The 24,095-nt window shown below is 56.2% G+C and overlaps 10 protein-coding genes across 10 annotated transcripts; 6 read left to right on the forward strand and 4 right to left on the reverse strand.

Annotated features, from left to right (window-relative positions):
- Window positions 1-2,814: 2,814 nt before the first annotated feature.
- On the forward strand, window positions 2,815-3,927 carry CHGG_05794 (uncharacterized protein; the record flags this gene model as incomplete). Its single annotated transcript, XM_001221888.1, has 1 exon — window positions 2,815-3,927. One exon carries the CDS (start codon window positions 2,815-2,817, stop codon window positions 3,925-3,927), a length of 1,113 nt encoding a protein of 370 aa, XP_001221889.1.
- Window positions 3,928-4,806: 879 nt separating this feature from the next.
- On the forward strand, window positions 4,807-5,149 carry CHGG_05795 (uncharacterized protein; the record flags this gene model as incomplete). The annotated part of the gene is made up of 2 exons (XM_001221889.1): window positions 4,807-4,930; window positions 4,992-5,149. The coding sequence occupies 2 exons, from the start codon at window positions 4,807-4,809 to the stop codon at window positions 5,147-5,149; spliced, it is 282 nt and encodes a 93-aa protein (XP_001221890.1).
- A 623-nt stretch (window positions 5,150-5,772) lies between these two features.
- CHGG_05796 (uncharacterized protein) lies at window positions 5,773-6,316 on the forward strand (the record flags this gene model as incomplete). The annotated part of the gene is made up of 2 exons (XM_001221890.1): window positions 5,773-5,925; window positions 6,209-6,316. The coding sequence occupies 2 exons, from the start codon at window positions 5,773-5,775 to the stop codon at window positions 6,314-6,316; spliced, it is 261 nt and encodes an 86-aa protein (XP_001221891.1).
- A 1,361-nt stretch (window positions 6,317-7,677) lies between these two features.
- CHGG_05797 (uncharacterized protein) lies at window positions 7,678-9,452 on the reverse strand (the record flags this gene model as incomplete). Its single annotated transcript, XM_001221891.1, has 2 exons — window positions 7,678-8,228; window positions 8,288-9,452. 2 exons carry the CDS (start codon window positions 9,450-9,452, stop codon window positions 7,678-7,680), a joined length of 1,716 nt encoding a protein of 571 aa, XP_001221892.1.
- Window positions 9,453-11,559: 2,107 nt separating this feature from the next.
- On the reverse strand, window positions 11,560-12,656 carry CHGG_05798 (uncharacterized protein; the record flags this gene model as incomplete). The annotated part of the gene is made up of 3 exons (XM_001221892.1): window positions 11,560-12,332; window positions 12,390-12,458; window positions 12,614-12,656. 3 exons carry the CDS (start codon window positions 12,654-12,656, stop codon window positions 11,560-11,562), a joined length of 885 nt encoding a protein of 294 aa, XP_001221893.1.
- Window positions 12,657-14,389: 1,733 nt separating this feature from the next.
- Window positions 14,390-15,175, forward strand: CHGG_05799 (uncharacterized protein; the record flags this gene model as incomplete). Its single annotated transcript, XM_001221893.1, has 1 exon — window positions 14,390-15,175. The coding sequence occupies one exon, from the start codon at window positions 14,390-14,392 to the stop codon at window positions 15,173-15,175; it is 786 nt and encodes a 261-aa protein (XP_001221894.1).
- Window positions 15,176-15,756: 581 nt separating this feature from the next.
- On the reverse strand, window positions 15,757-17,256 carry CHGG_05800 (uncharacterized protein; the record flags this gene model as incomplete). The annotated part of the gene is made up of 3 exons (XM_001221894.1): window positions 15,757-15,920; window positions 16,112-16,339; window positions 16,425-17,256. 3 exons carry the CDS (start codon window positions 17,254-17,256, stop codon window positions 15,757-15,759), a joined length of 1,224 nt encoding a protein of 407 aa, XP_001221895.1.
- A 1,192-nt stretch (window positions 17,257-18,448) lies between these two features.
- Window positions 18,449-18,688, forward strand: CHGG_05801 (uncharacterized protein; the record flags this gene model as incomplete). The annotated part of the gene is made up of 2 exons (XM_001221895.1): window positions 18,449-18,566; window positions 18,636-18,688. The coding sequence occupies 2 exons, from the start codon at window positions 18,449-18,451 to the stop codon at window positions 18,686-18,688; spliced, it is 171 nt and encodes a 56-aa protein (XP_001221896.1).
- A 916-nt stretch (window positions 18,689-19,604) lies between these two features.
- CHGG_05802 (uncharacterized protein) lies at window positions 19,605-21,816 on the forward strand (the record flags this gene model as incomplete). Its single annotated transcript, XM_001221896.1, has 2 exons — window positions 19,605-20,873; window positions 20,983-21,816. The coding sequence occupies 2 exons, from the start codon at window positions 19,605-19,607 to the stop codon at window positions 21,814-21,816; spliced, it is 2,103 nt and encodes a 700-aa protein (XP_001221897.1).
- A 1,201-nt stretch (window positions 21,817-23,017) lies between these two features.
- Window positions 23,018-23,919, reverse strand: CHGG_05803 (uncharacterized protein; the record flags this gene model as incomplete). Its single annotated transcript, XM_001221897.1, has 2 exons — window positions 23,018-23,232; window positions 23,649-23,919. The coding sequence occupies 2 exons, from the start codon at window positions 23,917-23,919 to the stop codon at window positions 23,018-23,020; spliced, it is 486 nt and encodes a 161-aa protein (XP_001221898.1).
- Between the last annotated feature and the right edge of the window lie 176 nt (window positions 23,920-24,095).

Genomic DNA, 24,095 nt, shown 5'->3' on the forward strand with positions numbered 1-24,095 from the left:
GCTACCTACTTACAGATATCTCTATCTTTCTTGCTCTCTTCCGAGAACCGGATGCAGGAGTTAGGTAGCCCGCATAGTTTGGTGAAACCCAATTCCGGTTCGGCAGAATAAACAGAGCAGCCAGTCATGACTAAGACTGGCGTATTTCTAACCACTCAATTGGGACCGTGATGCAAAGCGTGCAAGTGGACGGGACCTCGGGACTGTCGGCGCAGAGCCGGTGCCACACCCCTCTCTCTCTCTCGGGCGACAACGGGTCCGTTCTTGTTCTTTGGGGCGGGGCCCACGGAGCCAACCATCCCCGCTGGGTGCACTTGGTGCACTTCGTGGGCCTTCCGTGCCCGGGACTGGCCCGACTTGTTGTTTCCGATGGGAGGGATGTCGTCCGTCCCATTGTGGATATCCAGGGGGAGAAGATGCATCATGTTCCTCAAACCAGCGGTCGGCCCTCTCCATTTTGATCCACTTTACACGTTGGCGGATCGCTGGTGCCAGGGCTGGAATTCGAGTCTGGCCCTAGATCTGTTACCTCCCCGTCCCCCGTCCGAAGCCGCTAAGTAGTGGGGTGATCGATCTGGGGTTCCAGGTTGTTCGGGATTGTACGGTACTGCGTGGGCCGGGTTGCAGAACTTCACAACGTGGGGAAAGCGGACTGGATGATGGGACAGCCCTTCCACAGATAGCTTGTGCGCCCCTGGCAGTGATATGGAGTCTGGGGGTGGCAACAGTAACGGCGGTCACGACTCAGGCATTGCCCGCCCCGAGCCGGCCTCACGAAATCCGTTCCCCGGGGTTGAGCCCTAAAGTTGTTGAATCTCACAAAGAAGGATGATGCGGATGTTGAATGTCCCCTGTCTGCCTTGTCAGCGGGAGAAACCCCATTCCATTATCGGACAGGCCGGAGGGTCAGCTGGGCGTGCGTGGGAGCCAAGGCGATGCAGCCCGTCCAATCGAGTGACCGCCTTTGGTGGCCAGATAATCCCACGGTGCCTGTTGATGGTTTACGGTACCCGTGGGTACATCTTGATGAAGTGTCGAATGCCAGGGGATGTGAGACAACAAACTCTGTTCGATTGCATTTCTCTCGTCTTTGACTTTCCACTGGCTTCCTTCTCTTTTTCTCTTCTCCTTTTTCCCCCTCGTCTTATGCTTTTCGAGCACTGATGAGCGAATCCGGCGAAACCAAGCCCCCACAATAACTCAATCGGCGGACACTGTGACAATATCCTGATTCGTCTTGAAGAGTCAGCAGGACGCGACGCTGTGCGGGAATATTCGGCGATTCCCATTACCTACCGAGCACCCCCAAGATCGATACGAGATCAGTATCAATTGTGTGGAAGTCAATTTAGATAGTCATCACCACGGGGAGCTTCAAGTGGAATAGAGGATGCACGGTCTTAATTCTCTCTGGAAAAAACTGGCAAGACAATGCCATCGAGATCTGGAATTCCTGTTGCAAAGCCTCCTGGGTGGCTTATCGAAGCACATGACAAGGGGCTGGCTTCCAGTTGGTGGTTGGCTGGTGAGCGAAGAACGGACGAAAAGACACAAGGCGGAAATCTGAATTATCAGTGGACGGGACAAGAAATACCCACAAAGCACCTGGCGGGCTCTGGCTCTTTGAAACGCACGCCTTCCGTGGCAGGATCGCCCTTCCGTCATCGTGCCGGAAAGGTACATCTAGGGACCTTGACGTCTGGGATGCGGCAAGAACTGGGGCTCGCACTGTATGTATCCGTATCAACGAAAACTCCACAGATAAGCGTCATACCGGGGTTCGCACAATCGAGCTAGCTTCACCGATATTTATGCTTTGCTTTTCGTTGAAACCCTAACGTTTGTGGGCGAAATTTTTCGATTTGCAAAAGGCTAGGCGGATTCGCAAGCAGCGCCGCAGCCAGTGGTCGCAAAGGGCCAGGGCGAAAGAAAGAAGCTGAAACTGAATCTCGACGGCGAAGCCGACTTAGCCTCCGAGTCATCGCATCCCTTTGGGAGCCAGTTGATACGCTGTGTCGGTGACACTGTGCTGCCGTTGGCTCGTTGTCGCACACCACTCACACCCATCTCAAGCCGTTTTCGTTCTCGCTCCACTGTGCGCACACCCATGTCACAAAGGCGGAGAGTGTGGGCTTGTCCCCTTTGGGCCAAGCAAATGCAGGCATGAGTGGGCTTGTGGTCTGGGCTGCCCAGTGCCAACTGTGAATTGGCTGCAACCATCAGCAACACAGGCTGCGAGGTACGGATGTACCTGCCTTGTAGTCATTGGATGTACATTCCCTGACCTGAGCACAAACCTTCCCGCGGCGCCGCCCAGGCACACATGATTTGGTTTATTACTGCCCTGGCCTGCCATTCCTGGCCCTTGTTCTTTTCTCTTGCTTCTTCAAAGCAACAACAACACGACTATTTTCACACTTGACTTTCCATTGAGAGAGTCATCTCTTGTCACAGAAGATCATCCGCAGCAGCTCTGCCATTTTGCCCACCGCCCTTTTGCCCGACAAGCCTCGTCTTCGGTCAAAAGCTGTTGAATACAAAGCTGCGCATTGCTTCAGACATTTGTGAGTGTGACTCAGTCCAGTTCTTGGAACAGCCTCCCCTCCCATCCTATCTTGTCCCTATCTCGCGACCGCCACCGGTCGTCGACAGCGACAACGACATCACCAACGAACAGCCATGGCTCGCGCGACCAGTAGCAGCCCGCGCCCTTCGATGCGCCGTACCGTCTGTGTCTCAAGAAGAAGTGCTGACACACGGCTGCGCCGCATTGCAGACACGTCTCGAAGCAAGTCGACTCCTAGAACTGTCAACATGGCAACTATGGCATCTGCTGTCCGCGATATCGCGATGACCTCCGGCCGAGACAACTTAACTGCTGTAGCGGCCCGGAGTGTTCCTGTGACAAACAACCCGACCAATCCGACCGACCTCCCGACACCCCCGAATTCCATATCACCCTCGCTGCCTCCGCATGGGCTTAAGGCCCAACTACAGCGGGCGCGGCTCGACTCGATCGATTCGGATTTAGACCTGTTGGAGGCCGGCGGGGGACATGCTGCCGGACTTGGGTCGCCGCCCTACGACTCGTCCGGCGCGATCACCCCAGCCATGCTAGCCAAGTTCCACCTGCCTGAGATTTTACTGAGCCACGGCCCGCTGCCGATCCGGCACCTGATGGGCTACCTCACCACTTCAGTACCAGGCTTTGCCGGGATCGCTCCGGCGAAGGCGCGCCGGCTGGTCGTGGGGGCTCTCGAGGGCAAGGGAACTGGCAATGAGGGAGGCGGACTGGACGGCGATGTTGAGTTTATGAAGGTGGGTTGGGGCCGGTGGGACGCGAAGCGGCGGGGTCAGCCCGCCCGGGGCTCGCTTTCGCGCCACGCGTCGCCTGGCGCCCACCCAAACAGCATACCCATCATCAAGACACCCGGGTGGAGTACAGACCGGCTACGCCTCGGCGCAAACCTCGGTACGAGCCAGGGCGGCTACTCGGCGGCTTTTTCGCACGACGACCGGTTCCTGGACACGGACATGGACATGATGGACCACGAAGCAGACAAGATGTCGCTCGACGGCTCCGGGTCCGCGTCATGCTCTGAGGCTCCTGACGACGACGACGAGATGCGAAGGCACAACGACGACCCGGAAGACGCGACCGACGACGAGGACTGGGCAGCCGTCGGCGCCGCGGCGCTCCGCGCATCATCGTACCAGGCCCAGTCCAACCAACAACAATTCCCCTTCAACAATGTACATACTTTTGGCGGCGGTATCCGCTCCGTTTCCACGGGCATGGCGCGCCCGCCGCAGCTGAGCCCGTCGCCCCGCAACTTCAACTTTCCGTCATCGACGCTGGGAGTCGTGGCCGCCGACGCACAGGAGCGTGAGGCGGTCGAGGCTCTTCTTCGTCTAGGATCTATGTAATACCACACAACGAACAAACCAACAAACCAACAAACAACAACACTCTATGCATGACATGGCGGCGGCGTTTTCAACAAAAGGGGCTGGGCATCATCTTCTCTCTTAATCATTATCATCATCGGCAACTAACAACTGTCGCCGGACGTGGGTCTATTTGGGCTAGGGATTTGGGTTTTCTTAAGGAGCCGGCTGGCTCGGGAAATCCCCTTGGTTTTACGGTTTCGGCCCGGCCCGGTTTGGCTTGGGTGCAGGCATGGGTGGGATAGGATTGGAACATCAGTTGAGGCGGCGCCCTCTCATCGGCGCATACATACCTCTCGGCTCGAGCCGCAATGCGTCTGCTTATCCGATCACGAGGCGTCACGGCGTCATTCTCGGTTACATGCCTGCGTTTAGCATTTGCGAATCGACCATCTCAACTCCTCAAATCTTTTCAACCCCGAAGCGTGGCTTTTCAGCACTGCCCTCGATCAACAAGCATCGGTCTGTGAGCCGAACCGCTCACATTACACGTTTTGTCAAGCGTGGCATCTCTCTTTTTAGCCGACGTCCCATTACATTCGCCATTGCGCTTAACGGCTCATAGCCGGCAAAAAAACATCATCTTCTATATACCACTTTTGTAATACATGAGGGAATGAAGGTTGACTCGGTCAACCAAATGGGAGGAATGAAATAAAAACAACACAAACAGGATTCGAGACTTGGATTGCTTCCTCCTTGCGAGCTCGGTTCTGAGGGTGGCTCTTCTAGCCATGGGAGGGCCATCCATTTATCTTTTTGTATTCACTTGATGAGTCGCTTTGGTGCTCTCATGTTCGGCTTAACATATACCCCATTTTTTTGTCATTATAGCTCGTGTCGCTCAAGCCAGGCATCATGACGGCTGGGTTCCGTTCATCTGAGCCGTGTGCTGTTGTCATCTGTGGGGTGGTTCGGTTTGTGTTGCCGACGGCCATTCGGGTCAGGGACGGTGGACTAGTGGTGGGGGGGTGGGAGGGGGGTTAGGCAGTTGGCGGCAGATTGACGTTTGACCGTGAGCTTTATCCCATTCACTGTCCCAGCTAGGTCTGAGCCCAGCACGGGAGGAAAGGTGCCGTGGGGAGGAGGGGAAGCAACCACCTGGAACAGCCTCATGATCCATGGGCCGGCATCCGTCTACTTCTTACGCCAGGCCCTTGCCCGGCAGAGGACAGAATGGGGCACCCCTGTGGGAGGATAGCCTACACAATAATAAACAAAAAACAGTAAACCGCGCATGGTAGCTCTTGTTTGTGAATGACGTGCCTTGGATGTATCGATATCTGCTCCTCTTACGACTTGGTTGTCGTTCGGCGCACTCCGAGCCCCGAGTGAAACAAAGTATAAGGCGGCAGCGTGCCTCTTGACAGAGTTTACACCCCTTGTTGGGAATTATACGGCCTCGATAAGACTTGAACAAGGCAACTCTTAACACTTTTTACGGCCGATGAAAGTATCATAGGGCCCCACGCTCTTAGTCTGTGTCATCAAATCCCGGAGAACAGCGGGCTTGAACCCCTGAATAGGTTTCTGACTGAGCGATCATTTCGAGCGTATAACAGAACTACACACAATGGCTCCCGACTATATCAACCCGCCCCATCCAAACCATGATCACAACCCCCTACCAAACCTTGTCCCCAAACCCATGACCACCGCCGAGCTCTCCCCATTCCACCCCCATAATCAACCCCCAGCCGAGTCCGATCCACCCCGCTTGATAACCAACCCTCCACCCCCACGACATCCCTCATCCCCTTCACCACCACACAGTGCGAACCAGCACCCCGAAGACAGACAACCCTAGCGATGCATGCATGCATGATGCAAAAGCTCGGCGCGAGGTTTGCCGCAACCGGTAGGTACCGCAATAGTCCCCGGCTCGGGCCGGCACGGGCCGAGGTGGGAGGTGGGAGGTGGGGGGTCCGTTGCGAGCATCCTGACATCCTGGGCCGCATGCGCAGTTGGACGGAGGAGGTGAGTGTAGGTTTCTGGTGGTTGTAATGGTTCAACTTGTGCTGCGGTGTCGGAAGCTGCTGGCTGGGGTGTGGGCTTTGGGAGTGGGTGTATCGGGGGGGGGGGGGGGCTCAGGAAGAGTGATTTAGAGGTATATATAAGGTAGCTTGGGCCTAGTGAGCTGACTACCTACCTGGGTAAAGTTGGGTTGCTGCAGTGTTGCACAAACGGGCAGTGTATCTAGCTACCTAGTTAGCTATATGCTTATATGCTTTTGTCACTGCTAGAAGCTTTGGATTTACAGATGTGTGTAACACAGGTTGTATCTTTCACTACGTGGGAGCGGCAGGTGTTGCTGCAAAGTGGCCGAATCAGTGCGCCGGGCAACCAGCGAGAGAACAAGTTTCTATAGGCCGCTCTCCAGGGCCGCGTTTGCAACTGTTTTAACGTCCTGAAGGTTGCCGTTTTGCCGATGATGTTCCAGAAATTTATTGGGATTTGCTCCTTCCCTTCTAATTAGGGGCGCCGATCTGCCTAACAAAGCAAATTAAGAGGGTAATCTAGCTAGTTCACTACGTTTACCCCGGTGTTGAGCGTTTATTTGCTGAGCTGTTTCCTACGGTATAGAGTGGTTTCGTGCAATGCGAATTCCCAGGTCTGTCTATATAAGTAGACCGTCTTGAACGCCCGACTGCCCCAGCGGTTTCCATTCCTGTTCAGCGTTGACCACGGGGCTTATTAGCCGTAGTTGTCTGAGTTTAGCCCAATATGCTACGCTGTAACTTACCTAAAAGGATTTTTGTACATGGACCTGTAGGCATATAGGTCTGATTTCACAGTCATATCCGCCCGGAATCCTCATCGCCCTCGCTATCTTCGTTCCGCCACCACCCATCCCTTTCGTCGCTCTATCTTGTCATATATATCGCAAGTATCTTACCTCCTTGGCAGCGTCGTATCTGTAGTTTCTGAAACTACTTCTGCAACCCTAGTGAGGATTCCCTCGTTATTATCCCACCATTGGTGACGTAGCTGCAGTCAATGTTTCCTAGCGCAGCTGGGCAGTATCAGTTGTTGCCGATTTTGGTTACCATCCCAAGATACCCAAGCTAGTATATCTTTGCATTAATGACCTAGGGATATATGTCCAAAGAAAATTGGACGGGCAGCGCGCAACCAGGTGAAGTTCATGGCGTAGCCTTCCCTGATGATATTGCGATCGAGTGTTTGAGGCAAATGGCATGCAGCTTGGCCTGGGAGAAAACCTCCGGGACTTACTCGCAAGCATTACGCATGCATTGGTGTCAGTTCGTGATACAAGTCGGTGATTGGGCTGGAAACAGCTCGCAATAGCACATCAGCCGTGTAAGATGAGTGTTTGTGACAAGGCAACGCCGTGAACTAAGCTCTTCATCATCAACCAAAGGAAACCCGACTAGTTATGTACCTATGGTCTTTCCAGATGGACTGACCATAGATAGTCACAGTACTTTCATTTCTCCGTCTACGCAGCTAGGCCAACAGGATACCGCTTTAACCACCCATCAATAGCTCGGCCGCGTTCCAACCCCCTACAGAAATCCCTTGCCTTTGATTATGGTTAGGCACCTGTGCTCTTGCACGCTAATCAGCGATTTTCTCTCCCACCCTGCCTTCTTCTTACATGTCAACTATTTCCACCCTGGGGAAGCCGTTTATTCAACGAGACAGCATCGACCCGACTACAGTATCCCCGTTTATCCACTTCGTATATAATCCAGCCTCTTGACAGACCTATGGTGTCCCGTTCTCAGTGAAACCATTCGTCTTCGGCTTACCCAGCTCGTCGCGGCACCTCTGACACACGCACAGCCCACCCAAACTCCCTTGGGCCCACTCCCTCCGCTGCTGAACTGGTAAATTCACGTCACAATAATGGTTCAAGATCTCCTCGCCCGCTTTGATACCGCCTGGCTGGTTCCCCACGACCCGGGTCTCGCGCGCCCACAGAACCATGCGTCCGCCCCATTCCCAAGTGACGTTGGGGTTGCAATCGTGGTTTGCGAGGCACCAAAAGGGATGGACTGCGGCGACATCGGGGCGGCCGTCGCGTGGGTTTTTTCTCGCCGAGGCGGTGCCACGAAACTTGGCGTAGGCCGTATTGAAGACCCAGAGGTCGTGCTTGTCGAGAGTCGCGTAAATGTCAATGTCCATTTTCTCGAGCATGTGCAAAGGGATCTCGACGTTGTATTTGAAAGAAAAGGGTAGCGTCCACTCGGGTGGTGGCTGATCAGTTATGGAGCCGTCGACGTCGTTCAGCGCCACAGCCACGAAATCCCCCCAGACTGGTAACAAAATTAGCTGTGGGGTTACATGGAAGAATTTAGGAGGGTGGTCAACATACTATACTTGATCTCCTTGATCTCCAGGGGGTGGGCCTCCTGGTGCGTCGACATGGCAAGGAGACGTGCCAATAGTAGTAGGTAGAGAGACTCGTCGATGTCTCTGGCTTTGGGATCCTTGGCGATAGAGTCGATGTCCTTGTCGCAGACGGCAGGGTGATATTGCTCCTGGGCCTTGGTGAAGCAGAAATCGTCGCAGAAGATAGTGTCGTAACACTCAGGACAGCTCACTGCCTTAGAGTTACTTTGAAGAGGCGGGAGCTCCGTGCCGCAGGCGTCGCAAGCGGACTCCTTGTGTCGATTATTGGCGGTGAGCAAGGAGTACTCTTCTAGAACGGGCTCCTTGGGGCCGATATCTTCTTTTGCGAACAGGCCTAGCTGGTTGCAATAAGGAATAACCTCGAATCCCTTACTGTTACTCTCGTCGTCGGCCAGCATTGGGAGAGTCGAGACCCTGACTTCGCACTTCGGAGCCATTTTGGAGAGGTTATTGTTTAGAAACAAAAGAGATTCTTTGGCGAAGCGGTCGGGTTCGTGGGTGTTCCAAGGATACACCTCCCGGCGCACGACACCGCGGTCGGGCAGGTTGGTGATCCCGATGGGCTCGCCGGGGTCCTTCCGCAACCTGCGTCTAGCAACCTGCTCGATGTACCCTTTGATTTCATCAAGCTCCCTGTTATGGGGCACCATCTTGAGACCCCTTTCGCAGAACTCGAGCGCGCTCTTTAGACAGCCGCAGAGTAGAAGGCTGAGCGAGATGATCTGGAAGCAGCGGACTGAGGCAAGATTTGCCAGTAAGTTGAACTCGCCTGCATCCTCAACGCCGTCACCGTCAACCAAGCGGTCAAGGTCGTTAACCAAGCTTCCGTGGTTCAGAACCTCAGGGCAGGGGACGAGCTGGTAGCCACGGAGTGCCTCCTTGGCTTGCTCATGATACTCAAAGCTCTCATCCCGGACCTCGTCAGCCAGGAGCAGGGCACGATAGGCATCGCCCACCGCGAGGTCCGGATAAGCGAGATGAGAGTAGACAACTGCTCGTTGTAGGTAGAGGATCAGGTCGTAAGGGGAATCGGCCAGAGCTTCAGTCAGTTGCTGGCGGCGTTCCAATAGCGGGCCCCGGGGGGACTCTTGGTCGTCCGTGAAGACCGAAGGCGAGGAGCCGTCCATGGTAAGGCGGTGGTTGGTTTGTAAGCCCGACCTGTGGGTGCAAGTATGGATGCAAGTGTGTGTGTGAGGGAGTGAGAATGGCCTGCTTTGAGCCGAAGAGGGCAGGCAAGGGCCAGAGGCCTTGCAGGTCCCCACGGAACCACTTTTGGGTGGTAGTGTGACCGTGACCCGTTAAAGACACGATAAGGGTATCGATGAAAACAATGCGTATCCCACACGTACCCGACGCACGAAGATCGTGGGGTGCGGCAAGATTAGGTTGGGTAGGTAGGTTGTTTCTTCGGGGTCGGAGGACAGGGTATGGAGGTGGGAGGGAATGGAAGGTATGGGGAAGAAACGTGAAAGAGGAAAGGAACCTTGCGCCTGTGACTCGACTTTGGGGTCCCAAGTGCGACCCGGGGTCGACAGTGAAGTTCTTTCCCTCTTCCAGCCGCAGATGCGAGGAAAGAGCGGAGTGGAACTGCCCGCAACCTGGGTCAAAGTCGGCCACAGGGTGACAGGAAAGGAAGCCGCGATATGACGATGGTGGCCCAGCCAAGTCACTGCCCTAACGAACCCCGGCAGCACCCGCAGAAATGTGACGGACTTTAAAAAAAACGGCGGCTGCCAAGACAGGGCAATTGCAGGAACTTGCAATGGGCAAGGCATGGAAGGAGAGGTCTATGGCAGGTATTTAGGGTGCAGAGGTGCCACAGAGGCTGTAAGACCTTGATTTTTTTGCACATTGTGGTCCAGCCTCCCCTCCACCTTTAAAAAGTTCGCACGTTTGGATGAACCCAGCATCCCCTGGGGTCGCCAACATCTGGGGCAATGCCGTAATGTAATGCACGAAAGGCAGACAACACCACACCGGCGGTGGACGCACCCCGTTGCTGCACCCTTTTGCGTTAGGCTAAGCCACAAGCGGGCACATAACGCTCGCAAAAGTTGGCTGTGAGACGACGTTCCCGGGTGCCGTCATCGTGCTTGACGCACGTCTCCTGCACTGGCGCCCGTCCAGGGCGAGCTCCACGCCCTGGTCCTGTATTTCGACGGCTTGTGGACCTCCCACTCTTGTTGGCGCCCCCGGTCGAAAGCACCGCCGAGCCACCACTCGCCACACCTTGGGCGCATTGTCTCGAGCTTGTCATGGTGGCTCGATGGCCAGGGACACTTGCCTGTGGTGGTCTACCCAATTTTCCAGATGCTCAACCCCTGGCCCATGACGGCAATTGCACCTTGATCGCCAAAGAAGCGGGCGTTTTGGAACCAGTGGTCTGGGCTCCCTGGTATCCCTCGCTCTGCGTTGCTGTCACAGTCCTGTCAGTGTGACAAGCGGTCTCGAATCCCAAAGACTCTTTGGACCCTGGCTCCACTGACAGCCCTTGTGCAAGGTATCATGCGCTAAAAACAGGGTTCACACCCACCGAATCAGCGGCATTTCGGGAGCTCGAAGATTCTCGGGGTCCTGCTCCAAAAAGATGGCTTGCAGATGGCTTCAGCAGCCCATTGGACGCGGCACACACCCCCAGGAGGGGAACGACGTCATACCCCTTTCCAAGGACGCCGACCTTTCTCCACGTGCCCCTTGGATGGTCCCCTTGATCGTGAGAACGGGACAGGGTTCGGCGGATCGGATGCCAAGTCCCTCATGATTCCTCTCGCCAGAGGTTCGGGACACTGCTGTCCCGTTCGCCGCCGCGTGTGGATGGAGGATGGGAGGATGGGAAGTCGGGGTCAACAATTGAAAGAAGAAAAAAGGAGGGGAAAAGCAACGGTTTTAGCGAAGCCACCGCGAAGCGCCGATCTTAGTGTCACCAGCTCGACCAGGTACCCATTCAGGGTTCACCTCCTGCATGGCCCACTGAAAATGAGTTACACGCATCTGGGCAGTCGTGGCAAATCTAGATCTATTCGTCACTTTGTGCTCATCGATGCGTCGAGTGTATACTAGGCTTCCCAGGATCCCGCGGCTGCCGTCCCTCCCACCCACGAAACGATCCAACCCGAGCCAACCCGAGCCAACTCCGGTCCCAGCCCCCGCAACCGTACCGAGCACGACATAAGCTGGACGCGGCCAAGTCCTGCTTCTTTTCTGGAAACGTCCCAGATAAAGCGCGAGGAGAGTTTACGGAGCTGCGGTGGCGCCGGCGCGCAGATCGCTCAGTTTGTCAGCGTAGAATGCCGGCACAGCCACGGGGTCCTCCGCCTCCCAGTCGGCAACCTTGCTCACGCCCGTCAGCACCGCCAGCGTGCCGCCCAGCCGGCCCTCGACGCCAAACTTGATGTCGGTGTTGAGCCGGTCGCCCACCATGCAGGTGCGCGCGCGGTCCAGCCGGAACTTGCCCTCGACCGCGTCCATCATGGCTTGGCTCGGCTTGCCCAGCGCCAGCGGCTGCTGGCCCGTCATGTAGGCCAGCGGCATGCTGATCGACCCAGCCCCCGGGAAGAAGTTGTGGTTCATGGGGAAGGTCGAGTCCGTGTTGGTCGCCAGGAACACGGCGCCCCGCCGCAGGTACTGCAGCGCGTGCGACAGCTTGAGATAGTTGATATGGAGGTCTAGCCCGGCCAGCACCACCCCGACGTCCGAGTCTAGGTGTGACCCGTCCGCGATGCCCTTCCAGTCCTCCGGCGTGATGTCCCGTCGGAATGCCGGGTCGGTGCCGCCGATGAAGGGCACGTTCTCGCTCCGGAGCTCGTGCTCGATGCCGGCCTCGCCGAGAACGAAGACTTTGTTCTTTGGCGCGGGGAGTTGGAGGATGCGAGAGATGTAGATGGCCGAGGAGTAGGCCGACCCGAATATCTCTTCGACGTCGGAGGGGATGCCGAGCCCGGTGAACTTCTTGAGGTATTCTTCCCGGGACTTGGTCGAGTTGTTTGTCACGAAAACGACCTTCTTGCCTGGTGGGGGGTCAACGGCGACTTTTCGAGACTAGTGAAATCCTGGACCAATCTAACCTCTGGATCGTAGATACTCGAGCGTCTCAGGGACGCCTTCGAACACATGGTCACCGGACCATATTACCCCTGAGCAGAGGTCAACATACCGTAAAATTATGGGGCCTTAATATGTCTAACCGTCGCAATCCAGCAGAAAGACCTAATGAGGGTGAGTAAGCTTTCCGTGAGGGGTTCATGAGAGATGAGTCAACCACGCACATCGAAACGGTCGATAAATTCACCTATAGCCGCCTTATCACCGGTGAGATATTTAGGTTTTGTCATGTTTGCGGACCAGTTGATGAAAGGGGACGGCTGCCTGGTTCGTGGAGATTATCGGGTTGGTAGGTGGCGATATGGTTCTTAGGTCGTTTTTAGGTTGAGGGCAACACAATCCGGACTCCCGAGTTCATTTTTGAGGCGGCCGAACTCGCACTACGAAAATCCATCAAAGTGAAACGCTGCCACTGATTGGTTGACATTTCTGGGGCTTAGTTATTCTGTAGTCAGACTCCCAGAGGAAGGAACAGTTCATCGCTATCAACGACCGAGTAGTGGGTGAGTCGTGGTTGATTCAAGATGCCAAAAATGGTTGATATTCCATCAACTCCAAGCGTCCAATCGAGACCAGCAAGACCTGGGACAATAAGTCGTCTGCAGAGTTCTTTCACTTTCTGGCAAACCTCAACTGCCAAAACGACGCCCATGACGTAATAGTTACCAGCCCCACCAACCTCTTTCCATCCCGCAGGATCCATGGGTCTTCCCCAAGACGGGTATCGGATCCCACGGCTCTTTCGTTTGCAGATCTCTAAGGGCGATCTGACCTCGTGTTCAACGTACGTGTACCGCAGACTCCTAGGGTCCTGGGCACAATACCCGGATGCTGTGTAGGAAGAAAGAGCCCGTCGCTTATCTTTCAACTGCGGGGGTTGCCAAGTTGCCAGGTCGCGGAGACAATTCTGTGGTTCTTGAAACCGAACACGGCATAAACTAGAAACGGAGCATGGTCCCGAGATGTCGAAGATGTCGCCGGACCTAACGCTCCATGACCCTCCTTGACCCCCACTTGTGAACCCCTCTCGAGCCCCAAACCCCTCAACCTGCTTCCCCACAACTTCCTTGTCCTTTCGATGACCCGCTTCTAGATTTCATGGAACCGTCGGCGCAGGCTCGGCAGGCGTGCTTTTGGTTGCCGGAAACAACGCCCCGAACCGAACAGAACATCTCGCTGTGGAGCTCTAGAGTGCCTAAGACAAGTCTAGAAAGGAATGGAATTTCTTCTCCATGGAGCCGCCACCGATGGTTTCGGCACTCTACTGCGTCTGTGGAAGCTTTACGGCCTGGGAGCAACTCGGGAAATTCAACAATTCGCGAGCAAAGAAAGACGTGTGAGGGAAACAACCCGGATAGGGAAATGATCACAAAAACACCATAATATCCCGGAAACGGACCTAAAATTCAAACATATGCAGTACGAACAATGACTCGAGCGTCGATCGAAGTAGCTGGAACCGGGAGGGTGGGGGAAACTTTCGGGCCGTTGCCGGTCCAGAGCTCTTTCTTTCTTGTAGTGAACTTAACCTCGGGCTCGTTTGATCTCTTCCAGCCCCAAGGCTTTGGTAGGTATTAGGGGTACGGGTAGTAGAATCACGGAATTTCGGCGAAAATCTAGACGATTCATTCTCCGTCGTCTAGTGCGGTGGAAGTAAGGAGCTCCGGGGTTTGCTCTTCGATACTTTTGTGAAGGTGTGCCCCTCCAAGCGTTATCGATAACTGTCTTCGCTTCTTGACCACCTACCGATAGCTCCCACCCCTCCATCAACCCCTCCAATATTTTACCCTCACTCAGCAACCAACCAAGAGGCATCTTGACGAAATCCCCTCAAACACTTTGCGCAACGGGCCATTGGGAGAAGCCACACACCATCTCGATCTGAATCGGGCTGAGACATTGACGTCGATACGACAACCGAACCAAACGCCGAGTTTAAAAAGAGCACCCTCGAACAGTCACAATGGGCGGCCAAGCCAACCTCTATTCATTCCCCGCCGTGGACGCGTTGGCCCCGGTCCTCCGCGCCTACATCATCCAGTCCCAGGCAAACGGCATTGCCCGCCACGGCACTTTCAAGGTCGCCGTGTCCGGCGGCTCGCTGCCCAAGACGCTCGCCCAGGCCCTCCTGGCGCCGCCCACATCGGAAACCGACGTGGTGCACTGGGGCAGCTGGGAGATCTTCTTCGCCGACGAGCGCGCGGTGCCGCTCGACCACGCCGACTCCAACTACGGGCTGCTCAAGGCGGAGCTGCTCGACAAGCTGCCGGCGGACGCGCCCCAGCCCAAGGTGCACCCCATCGACGTGAGCTTTCTCGACGACACCCAGGAGCTGGCGGACCGCTACGAGCAGGAGCTCGTCGCCAGCTTCGCCAGCCGCGACTCGGTGCGCCTGCCCATCTTCGACCTGCTGCTGCTCGGCTGCGGGCCCGACGGCCACACCTGCTCGCTGTTCCCCGGACACGAGCTGCTGCGCGAGACCAGCGCCTGGGTCGCCCCCATCGAGGACTCCCCCAAGCCGCCCCCGCGCCGTGTCACCCTCACCCTGCCCGTGGTGACCCACGCTGTTCGCGTCGCGTTCGTCGCTACGGGTGGCGGCAAGAAGGAGGTGATGAAGGAGATCTTTGAGGCGGGCAACGGCCTGCCGTGCGCCTTGGTCAACGAGGGATGCGGCGACCGGTGCAGCTGGTTCGTGGATGACGCCGCCGTCGAGGGGGTCACCTACCCCCGAAGGCCCTTCAGTTTGTAAAGGGGTTCTCGGTTGTGTGGGATAGAGGGCTCTGGAGATATTAAGCCCAGTTACGAAAACACTTATGAGGGATAAGAGGTCTGCAGACATTGCAAGGAAAAGAACGAATATTGGGACGGACTAGCTTTCGTTAACATTTGATATCCCGCGGTTCTGTTATTTGCTTCGGTATTTGCCACGGGTGGATGGGAGTTGGCCACAGTACCTCCCAAATTGAGCATTAGATTCCGTAAAGAAGCTTGTCAGCACCCGTTTTTCTTGGTGATGTCTATCGAGATTTCCTCTAGGGTTGATCACCAACAGGGGAAATGACTACGCCTTTTCCAGGTGGAAGAGAACCGGCCTTGAGCGGGTTGAAGAACCATGATCCTTAGAGAGACTCTCATAAAAATATTATCCCATCCAGGGTTCCTTTCACCCCTAACACAACACAAAGCATTCTCGTGGCTGACCACTCCACCTTAACCATAACAACCCCCCCTTCCCCCTTTCCCAGCATCCACCCACCTACAACACGCAACCCCCCCTTGAATTCAACCCCATCCCCAACTCACCCGAGACAATCACACCACCCAAGACGCTCAGATAGCAGCAACCAGCAGCCCGACCGCGCTCGCCTGCTTCCCAATGGTCGAGTTCCGGAACGGCCCGACCCAGCTGACGTCGTACAGGTCGGTCGCCTCGGCCCTCGCGTGCGTGTAGGCGCTCTGCGCGTTCTGCTGCAGATAGCTGCGGTAGGGGTTGGCTGTGTGGCGGGTTAGTTGTGTCAGGGTCTTTGTTTTCTTTTTCTTTTTCTTCTTCTTGTGGTTTTGGCTGGACTGTGGGAGGAGGGAGAAGCGTGGTGCTCTGATACGTTATTGGGGGAGATGGGAGAAGCGGAACTGTGGGATGTAGAGCAGGTTGGCCTGGGTTGAGTGCCAGAAGAAAGGGACATACCACTGCCGTCTGGGATCGCGTTGCTCAGCTCGTCCAGGTTGTAGGCGAACACGCCCTTGAAGACCTGCTGGTCGTGGTTGCAGCCGTTCGCCTCGTCGGGCTCGCAGGCCCCTTCGGTCAGGATACCGTCCCGGGTGAGCTGCGGGGTGGTCTGGGACGAGAGGACTGCGTCGGCTATTGTGTAGGCGTTGGTCAGGTAGGCCTCCGAGGCGGTGGCTTGGTAGAGTTCTGTGCGTGGCGAAGTTAGGGGGGATCGGGTCGGTTGGTTTGTTATGGGGGTTCGTTGGAGAAAGGGATGAAGGGGAGAACGGACCAACAAGGGCGCCGATGATGACACCTTGGTTATAGGTCCATACAGGCAGGTTGTTGTTGTAGCAGACGCCGTCGCTGCTTGCGGTCAGGCCGTCGTTAATCAAGCTGTCGTTTTTGATCATGCCCGATGCCTGGAACCATGTCCAAGCGGTTTCCGCCCGGGCGAGGTAATCTATGCCGTTGGCAATGCGATTATGCAACGATGCCGCGAGCTTAATGTATAGCTCGTTGGCGATGGCGTTTTTGTATGTTTTGGTCGCGATGTCGACAAACATCCCGCCGCCGCAGGGGGACAGGGTCCAGCAGTCGTACATGTATGCCTCGTCCTCGACCGAGATGTCGAGGTAGGAGTCGTTACCTGTTAGATCGTACATCCGGATCATGGCGAGCGCCCACCACCCCGTATCGTCAGTCGACGGACCACGAAAGTCGCCGCCGGTGTTGGACCACTGGGTTCTTTGCACGTGAATCATATGCTCGACCTGGGCTAGGTAATCTCTGGAACCTGTCTTCCGCATGTAGTCTATAACACTGGTCAGGGCAACGCCGCTCAGCCACCAAGGAGCGCCAGGCGACCAGATGGCCTCCGTAGAGGAATAGAATTTGGTGTTTAAAGCGTCGATGGCTGCCTTTGCTGCGGCTCTGGCATCGAAACCTTGCCGCGGATGTAACAGGCCACTTCTGGCGGGAATCTGGCTCGCACCGGAGCCATCATCAGTGCTGGACTCGGAAACCGGCCTGGCATCCTGGTGGTGGCCTTGGACGGATTGTACAAGAAGGCCCTGAGTCGCCCATACGTAGCTAAACCTCGCGAGGAAAGTGGAAAGCCTCATATCGTCGACTGCTTATATTATCGAGATGAATAATAGAGGATAGCATCAAAGGCGTACATGCTTATGTTTATAACGGGCCGTCCCTTCCCCAAGTTCATTCCAACGGTCCAGGCCTCGAGGTTCACCTGTGGGTCGGGCAACAGCCCTTAGCGTCATCTCATATCAAGGCGTCTTTTGCATTGCAAAATCAGGCAACAAAGCATCGTTTACCTTCCACAAGCACATGGGACCAGTCCGGAGGTAACAGCCGATGCCTCGTGACAGTTGGTCTTGTGCACGCAGCGCGCGACACGGAGTACATAGTAGTCCTCGGAGAGTGTCATGGCGACGTCAATCGAGGCCCCGATGGCTTTCAAGTAGTTCGTATACAGTCTTCATTGTGTCCTTGCGCAACTGTGTTTTGTGACAATGCGGGTGGTCGTCCGTCGGGTATATCCAAGGCGCCAAGTACCACCTGCCGTGATCGAGTTTGTGCGCGCTATAGGCGCTTTCCATCTTGCGCCTGGGCCACAAAGCAAACAGTCATGACTCATGATCACAGCAGCATTTGCGTTATGGAGCGTGTGTCGTCCAAGCGCATGGATTTCATCGACTCGTCTTCACGGAGCTCGTGCTCAGAGTCGTGTTCTCGAAACACAGACAAGACTGGGGTGGGAAGCCAGAAATGGAAGCGGGCCGTTCGGAAGCGGTCCAGGCTGCGGGTTGATGCAGGTCCCAGAAACATTGGGTTGCATTTGGGTCCAACTCAATATTCTGTCCTCCTTCTGTGGATCTTGCAAAGAACTGAGTGAAAAATGATTTTAAGCTTAGGCTTCGAGCGGGACTCGGTTTTGAGAACTTGGAAGGAACTAATGTTGCGGAAAACCGCACAGTCCAAGATCGTTATCGATTGCACTAGTCTGGAGGGCTGAAAATTTCTGGATCGATCGATTTGTTCAGTCCTCGAAATCTTGAAGGGCAAAGTTAGATTCCCATCTTCCATGTCTAGTTAACTCTATTCTGATCTTTGAGCTAGAGCAAAGGCCTCTCGGCATTCAACATCCTAAGATTGTGTGTACGAATTAGACGACGACATAAAATAGCGACATGTTTTGTTATCGGCCCAGTTCTATGTACACAGTAAAAGGCTGGAAACCAAGATCGCCAATTCGTGAGCTGTTGCAAGACCCCGGTGAAGATCGATCCTTAGGCGATGGCGCCGGAGCCGGGCACTGAGGCAGTTCATGAATTGTGGCGCCGCGCATCGATTTGCCGAGTTCGTCACATCCGCTCCTCCCGCTGTTCCCGGAACACGGCCAAGCCATATCCATGTATGCAGTGTATAACGATTTGCTTCTTAAACCCGTGGGTGAGTGAATGGACATAAACGAACAATATAGGTCAACTTATTGGCACTGAGAACGGAGATGAATATTTCGCCCCCACGGCATGAATTTCGAAAGAAACCCGTTCCTCGACTTCCAATTCAGACCAAGAAACCGCGTCGAGCCGCCCGCGTCCATCCCACTTCTTCGACATCCTGACCAGTCAGCGCAGCCAGACGAGGACCGGCTTGGAGTGAACATCCCGGAACCCCCTGTCATTTAAAAAAATATGGCCTTGGCTCGGCTCCCTCACCTCTCAGGCTCTCACCAGTCGCCGTTTCAGCCGGCCATGGACCGGGGCCACCAGGGGCAGGGGCAGGGGGGCAAGACGATCGTCTAATTTGAGCCTGTCGGGGGCTGCCTGTTGCATCACTGCAGAAGATCCGAAAATCTGGTCGGCATCCTGCCCGGTTGCGTCTCTTTTCTACTGTTGGTTTATGCCCCCTTTATGCCTACGCCTCTCGTACGATTCCTTCCGGCCGGCCCATTGTGTTAGGAACCAGCAAACGACCAAGCAGCACACTCACAGGACAGATCGTATGCCCTGCCGTTAGCAGGTGGCAGCGTTTTTATAAGTCGGAGACGTTGTGTGTTGACCCCATCCATGTGCGACACCAAATGCGGGCCTTTGCGACGCGCGTCAGAGAAAACATCGAACAGGATCAGTCCCTACCCCGGGGTCTGCAGCCGGGTCACAGTCATAGAAGCGGTCAGCTATAACGTTTGTTCTTGATTAAGCCGGGGCAACGGAATCAACGGGTCGATATGATGGGGGCCTCGACCCTGCAGCCCCCGAAATCCGGGCAGTCTCGTTTCTCGAAAGCTCTTCCGGCCCCTCCTGCTCTACCAACGTTCGAGTTTGAGTCGACACTTGATTTTTCATCACTAGTCCCCGACAAGCCACTGCCTCTTCCACAACCCGACGCGCCGCTGCCGCCAGTACCGCCAAAGAGAACCGAGGCTGAGCAAGCCAAAGAAACCACCATGGCCACGATAGCCAAGCCATTGAACTCTCCGCTGCCGTCCCTGCCCCCTAAGTTCACCGGCCCACCACCTCGGAGCATCCCAAGGCGGCCCGTTGCAGCTCCTGTTACCGTGACACCAACACTGGCTCCAACCTCTGGCGCAACGTTGGCGTCTCCGAATCCGTTGCCCTCACCTGGGGGTTCCATCTCGAGTATCCTATCAGCCTACTCCAACCACACGGCTGACTCGCGGTCGTCATCAGCAACCTCACCCAAGGGAGTGCTTAATTCGAAAGGCGCATATTCGGTTGTGTCACCAAATCTGGATACGCAAAGGAGTGGCGCACAGTCCGGGGCCCTGACGCGTGATTTGCCATCTCTACCGTCGGATCAAAATGTGCAAAAGCCAGAGAACAACGGCAATCAAATCCCCGAGGGAGATGAAAAAAAGTTGCCGCCGCCGCCGCCTTTGAAAGATGCCCAGCGCAGTAGTCCGCGACCTCGAACGCCCGCCAGCTCACAAACCCAGATCACCCAACCATCAACGACGACGAATACTGGATCGCCGTTAGGGAACGGCTCCCCGCAGCAAGAGCAACTCTGGAGGCGGCGATCGCTAAAAGCTGATAAAAGCTTGGCCGTTCCGGATCTCAAACTCGTCTCCAGTCACGGTTCCACTGCCGCGTCAGCCCAAAACACTGAGCAGGGCGGGAACGATCTGTTTTCACAACCGTTCCCACTTCCTCCCCGGAACAACCCCGAAACGTTAGAGCCTGCCACGACACAGCGAGCTCCACCACGAGGTGCCAACGGGGGTCTGCCCGGACGGGATATCCGACCCGCTCTAAGTCAGGAAACTGTCTCGCAAGGGGAAGCAAGTATGGGGCAAGAGGCGTCGCGGCTCAAGGAGAAGCTAGGGAATGGAAGGCGACAAGGAAGCCGAGAGGAGCTGAAATCGAAGAGCCAGGAAGCGCAGGCATATCAAGCAGCGCTCAGTCCCGTGACATCCGCGGCCGTCTCCCCAGTCTCGGCAGCTCGCCTGCCCACGCCCGAGTATGGCACCAACGATGTCAAGAGCCCGCTGCCGGACACGGTCGTTTCGCCCCTGTCGCCGGCGTCATCTCCCGAGCTCCCCGGCGAGACAAAGCCGATAGCTCGGAAAGCTATCGGGACCGCGGAAGCGCAGCTACGCCATGCCAAGAGCAGCCAATCTCTAGCACCGGGACAAATCAATACAGGGCTAGCGGTGCGCTCGCCAATAGGTCTCCCAACGTCTCCGCGGCCCGATGTAAAACAGGCCCCAAGCCAGACCCAAGCTCTGCCCGTGTCCCCAACGCCAGACCGGGGACCAAAACACAAACCAACCTCAATATATTGCCTACTCCCCACCGTCTGAGCGGGACCAGACAAGCCAGAAGCAGTACATCCCGTATTCCCCGCCGGCCGACCGCAACGCTGGTCTAGGGCTAGCCCAGTTTCCCGCGCCGGCCCCCAAAACTGACGACGATGAGCGCGCCCTGCCCGCTGCCCCACCCCGGGAGGCGTCACAAGCCGTTCCACCCCAGCCCGCAACCCAACAACCCCGCTGGCCCCAGAACCCCAACCGCGATCCCATCCCACGAACCATCTCCGAAACGGGCTCCGTCGAGACCGTAAAACCCTCCCACCCCCGGAGCCACCAAGAAGAGCCCACCCTCCTCCACCAACAGCCCTCCCACCCCAGCCTGACGCTCACCGCCCCGGCCGAGGCCACCACCACCACCACCACCACCAACCCCGACGACCTCCCCCTACGCGAGCCGGACCCCAACGAACCAGACACGACCGACCACCCGGGCGCGGCGCTCTTCCCCCGCGGGTGGTACACGCCGCTCCCGCCCGACAGCGTCCCGGAAGCGCGGCCGCCGACGGCGCGCCAGCGCGCCTGCATCACGCAGCACCGCTACCTGACGGCCAACCGCCAGCGCGTCAACCCCGTCGCCTGCCGCACGTGTGGATACGTGGATCGCAATGCTGAGTGTTACATCTGTAGTGCGTGCGCGTTGAATGTGTGCTCGGGGTGTGTGGCGGTGTTGAGGCGGGTGAAGGGGGATTTGGAGGCGGTGGTGAAGGAGGTGGGGAGGGGGAGGAGGGTGGAGAGGGGGGATGAGGGTGTGGGTGGGTTCGTTGGTGCTGGTGCTGGTGCTGGTACTGGTGCTGGTGAGGGGGGAGTGGTGGAGGTGGGGATGTAGAGGAGCGGGTGGCTGGATACTTAGAGTGGGGGGGGGGGTTGTGGGGCGCTTTTTGCGTTGTTCCCCTTCGTTTTTCTTCTTCCTGGGAACCGGTCTTTTCATACATATACGTATATTTGGTTCCTTTACATGGGTTGGTCTTTGAAGAGCGGTAGATCTGCTTGGGGTGGTCCATTTGACGGCTAGAGAAGCCTGGAGCTGATGATGAGTATATTCATATAAAACCGAGGTGGCATAGGTGGGCATGGAAAGAAACGGTTTCAGAGATACCAGGCAGAGAAAACATATGGAGGGATGCATGTCTTTGGTATATAAGGGTTCAACGAGGATACCTAGACAGTAACTAAGTACCTAGGGGTGTAAATGTTTTCCTACGGTTGAGTAGCCGTCCAAAATACAGCACTGTTCTGTCTCTGTGAATGTTATTACCGATTGTTCGCCGCTCTTTAGTGAATCAAGTGTTGGGTCAACCTGGTGTTTGGTGCACGTCTCCATTCCTTATTGTTTTATTTCCGAATCTGTGAGACCTATCGCGATTTGACAGCTCTGGTGCAACCCACTGTGTGCCAGCGTGGCCAGCTGCAAGGGCCAGCGTAGCGTGCCAGCGCGCCGACCGCCTTGCCAGGCGCCGTCTGAAGCCAAGAACGCCCCGTTACAGGGGTTCGCTTTAGCGTGTCAGCTTTGCCGACTGCGACTTACCGCAAATCAACCCCGGAACGCCAACGCTCGAATGTAGCGACTCGACTCGACCACTTCCAAAATAAACAAATCTGGCTGACTCGTTGTTGAATCCATCATTGTCACGCCATTGAAACCAGCATCAATGGCATCAGCGACATCATCCACCAGCGCATTGTCGCGCGCGCGCTCACTGCGCAAGCCCAGCAGCAAACCAGAAACCACGAGCAGCAGCGGTGAACTGCGCAATGCCTCGCCCAGCAGATTGCCGATTAAGGGACAGCCATCGGGGGCAGCAGTCAATGCAACGACCCGCATAACGAGAAGTGCCACAACCAGCGCTGGCTCCACGAGGAGTAGCCGTCCATTGTCTGGCGTATTTGCTCGTATCGCTTCGACATCCTCGCAGCAGCGCGAGAAGACCAGCAGCTCTGCTCTAGAAGCATCACCCCCGGGCCGTCCTACTCGTACGGCTTCCATTCACCAGGCGTCCATTTCGAGCCGAGCATCTACACCGGGGTTGCTAACAGCAAGGCCTACTACCTCTACCGGGGTACTCACTGCTCGCCGGGTTGCTTCGGGTGCCAGCACCGGCCGGGGGCCGGACACCGGGCCCGCATCTCCGGCATGCCCGCGCCAAGTCCTCCGTGACGACCCTGTCCAGCAAAACCACCCTCCGGCCGCCGTCACAGGCTTCCACTACAAGCTCATCCACCGCCGCGCCAGACCGCGCACGCCCTGCCCTTGTCAGGGTCACACTCCGACGGTCGCCGGGGTCAGCAGCTCCGCCCTCCCCAACCACCGGCACCGCTCCCCGGCGACCACTCTCACTCCCAACAGGACCCCCCAAACCCAAATCCTCCCCGATCCCCAGCATTTCAAAACCAAACGCCCCTAGCATCACCAAATCCCACCTCTCCAAACCCCTTCCTCCTCGCCCCTCAACCAGCACCACCATCCGTTCCCACAGCACAACTGCCAGATCAATTTCATCAACCACCATTCGACCCTGTACTTGGACATTGCGCGCCCATATTCGGTGCAGTGAAAAGAGTCCTGATCAGTGACAAGTTTCGTTTCTTGAAGTTGTTTTATGTCACGCTCGCAAATCTCCTCCAATCTGTCATCAACCTCAGAAGGATTGGTTGTTTCACCCGTGAGCCGGTAGTAGTTGGGATTGCGCCTGAGTCTGACGCTCAGGAAAGTTCCGCCGAGCCACGTTTTGGCGGATGGCAGGTTGTGGATGGTGCCTAAGCAGATCTCCGAGTTAAGATGCTCAATCAGGTTGAGGTGTAACGTGCTCTCGAGGATTTCTTGGCCCGAGACCATTTTCTGGTAGCGTTCCTTGTTTGCAGACCGGGTCAGGATGATGGCAGTTGCACTGTCGTCGAACTGGGGTCGTCCTGCACGGCCGAGCATCTGCATGACCTCGAGGTCGGAGTACTCCTTTAGCTGATCGTCTGCAAATCCCACGGTTCCCTTGAGGACGACGGTATGGCAGGGTAGGTTGATGCCAACAGCCAAGGTGGAGGTACAGCAAATGACCCCCAACTGACCCTTCAGAAAGTTCTGCTCAATAGTGGCCCGGTCTTGGGGATCGA

This window comes from Chaetomium globosum, genomic scaffold, assembly GCF_000143365.1.
Source record: "Chaetomium globosum CBS 148.51 scaffold_3 genomic scaffold, whole genome shotgun sequence".
In the NCBI taxonomy this organism is placed as follows: domain Eukaryota; kingdom Fungi; phylum Ascomycota; class Sordariomycetes; order Sordariales; family Chaetomiaceae; genus Chaetomium; species Chaetomium globosum.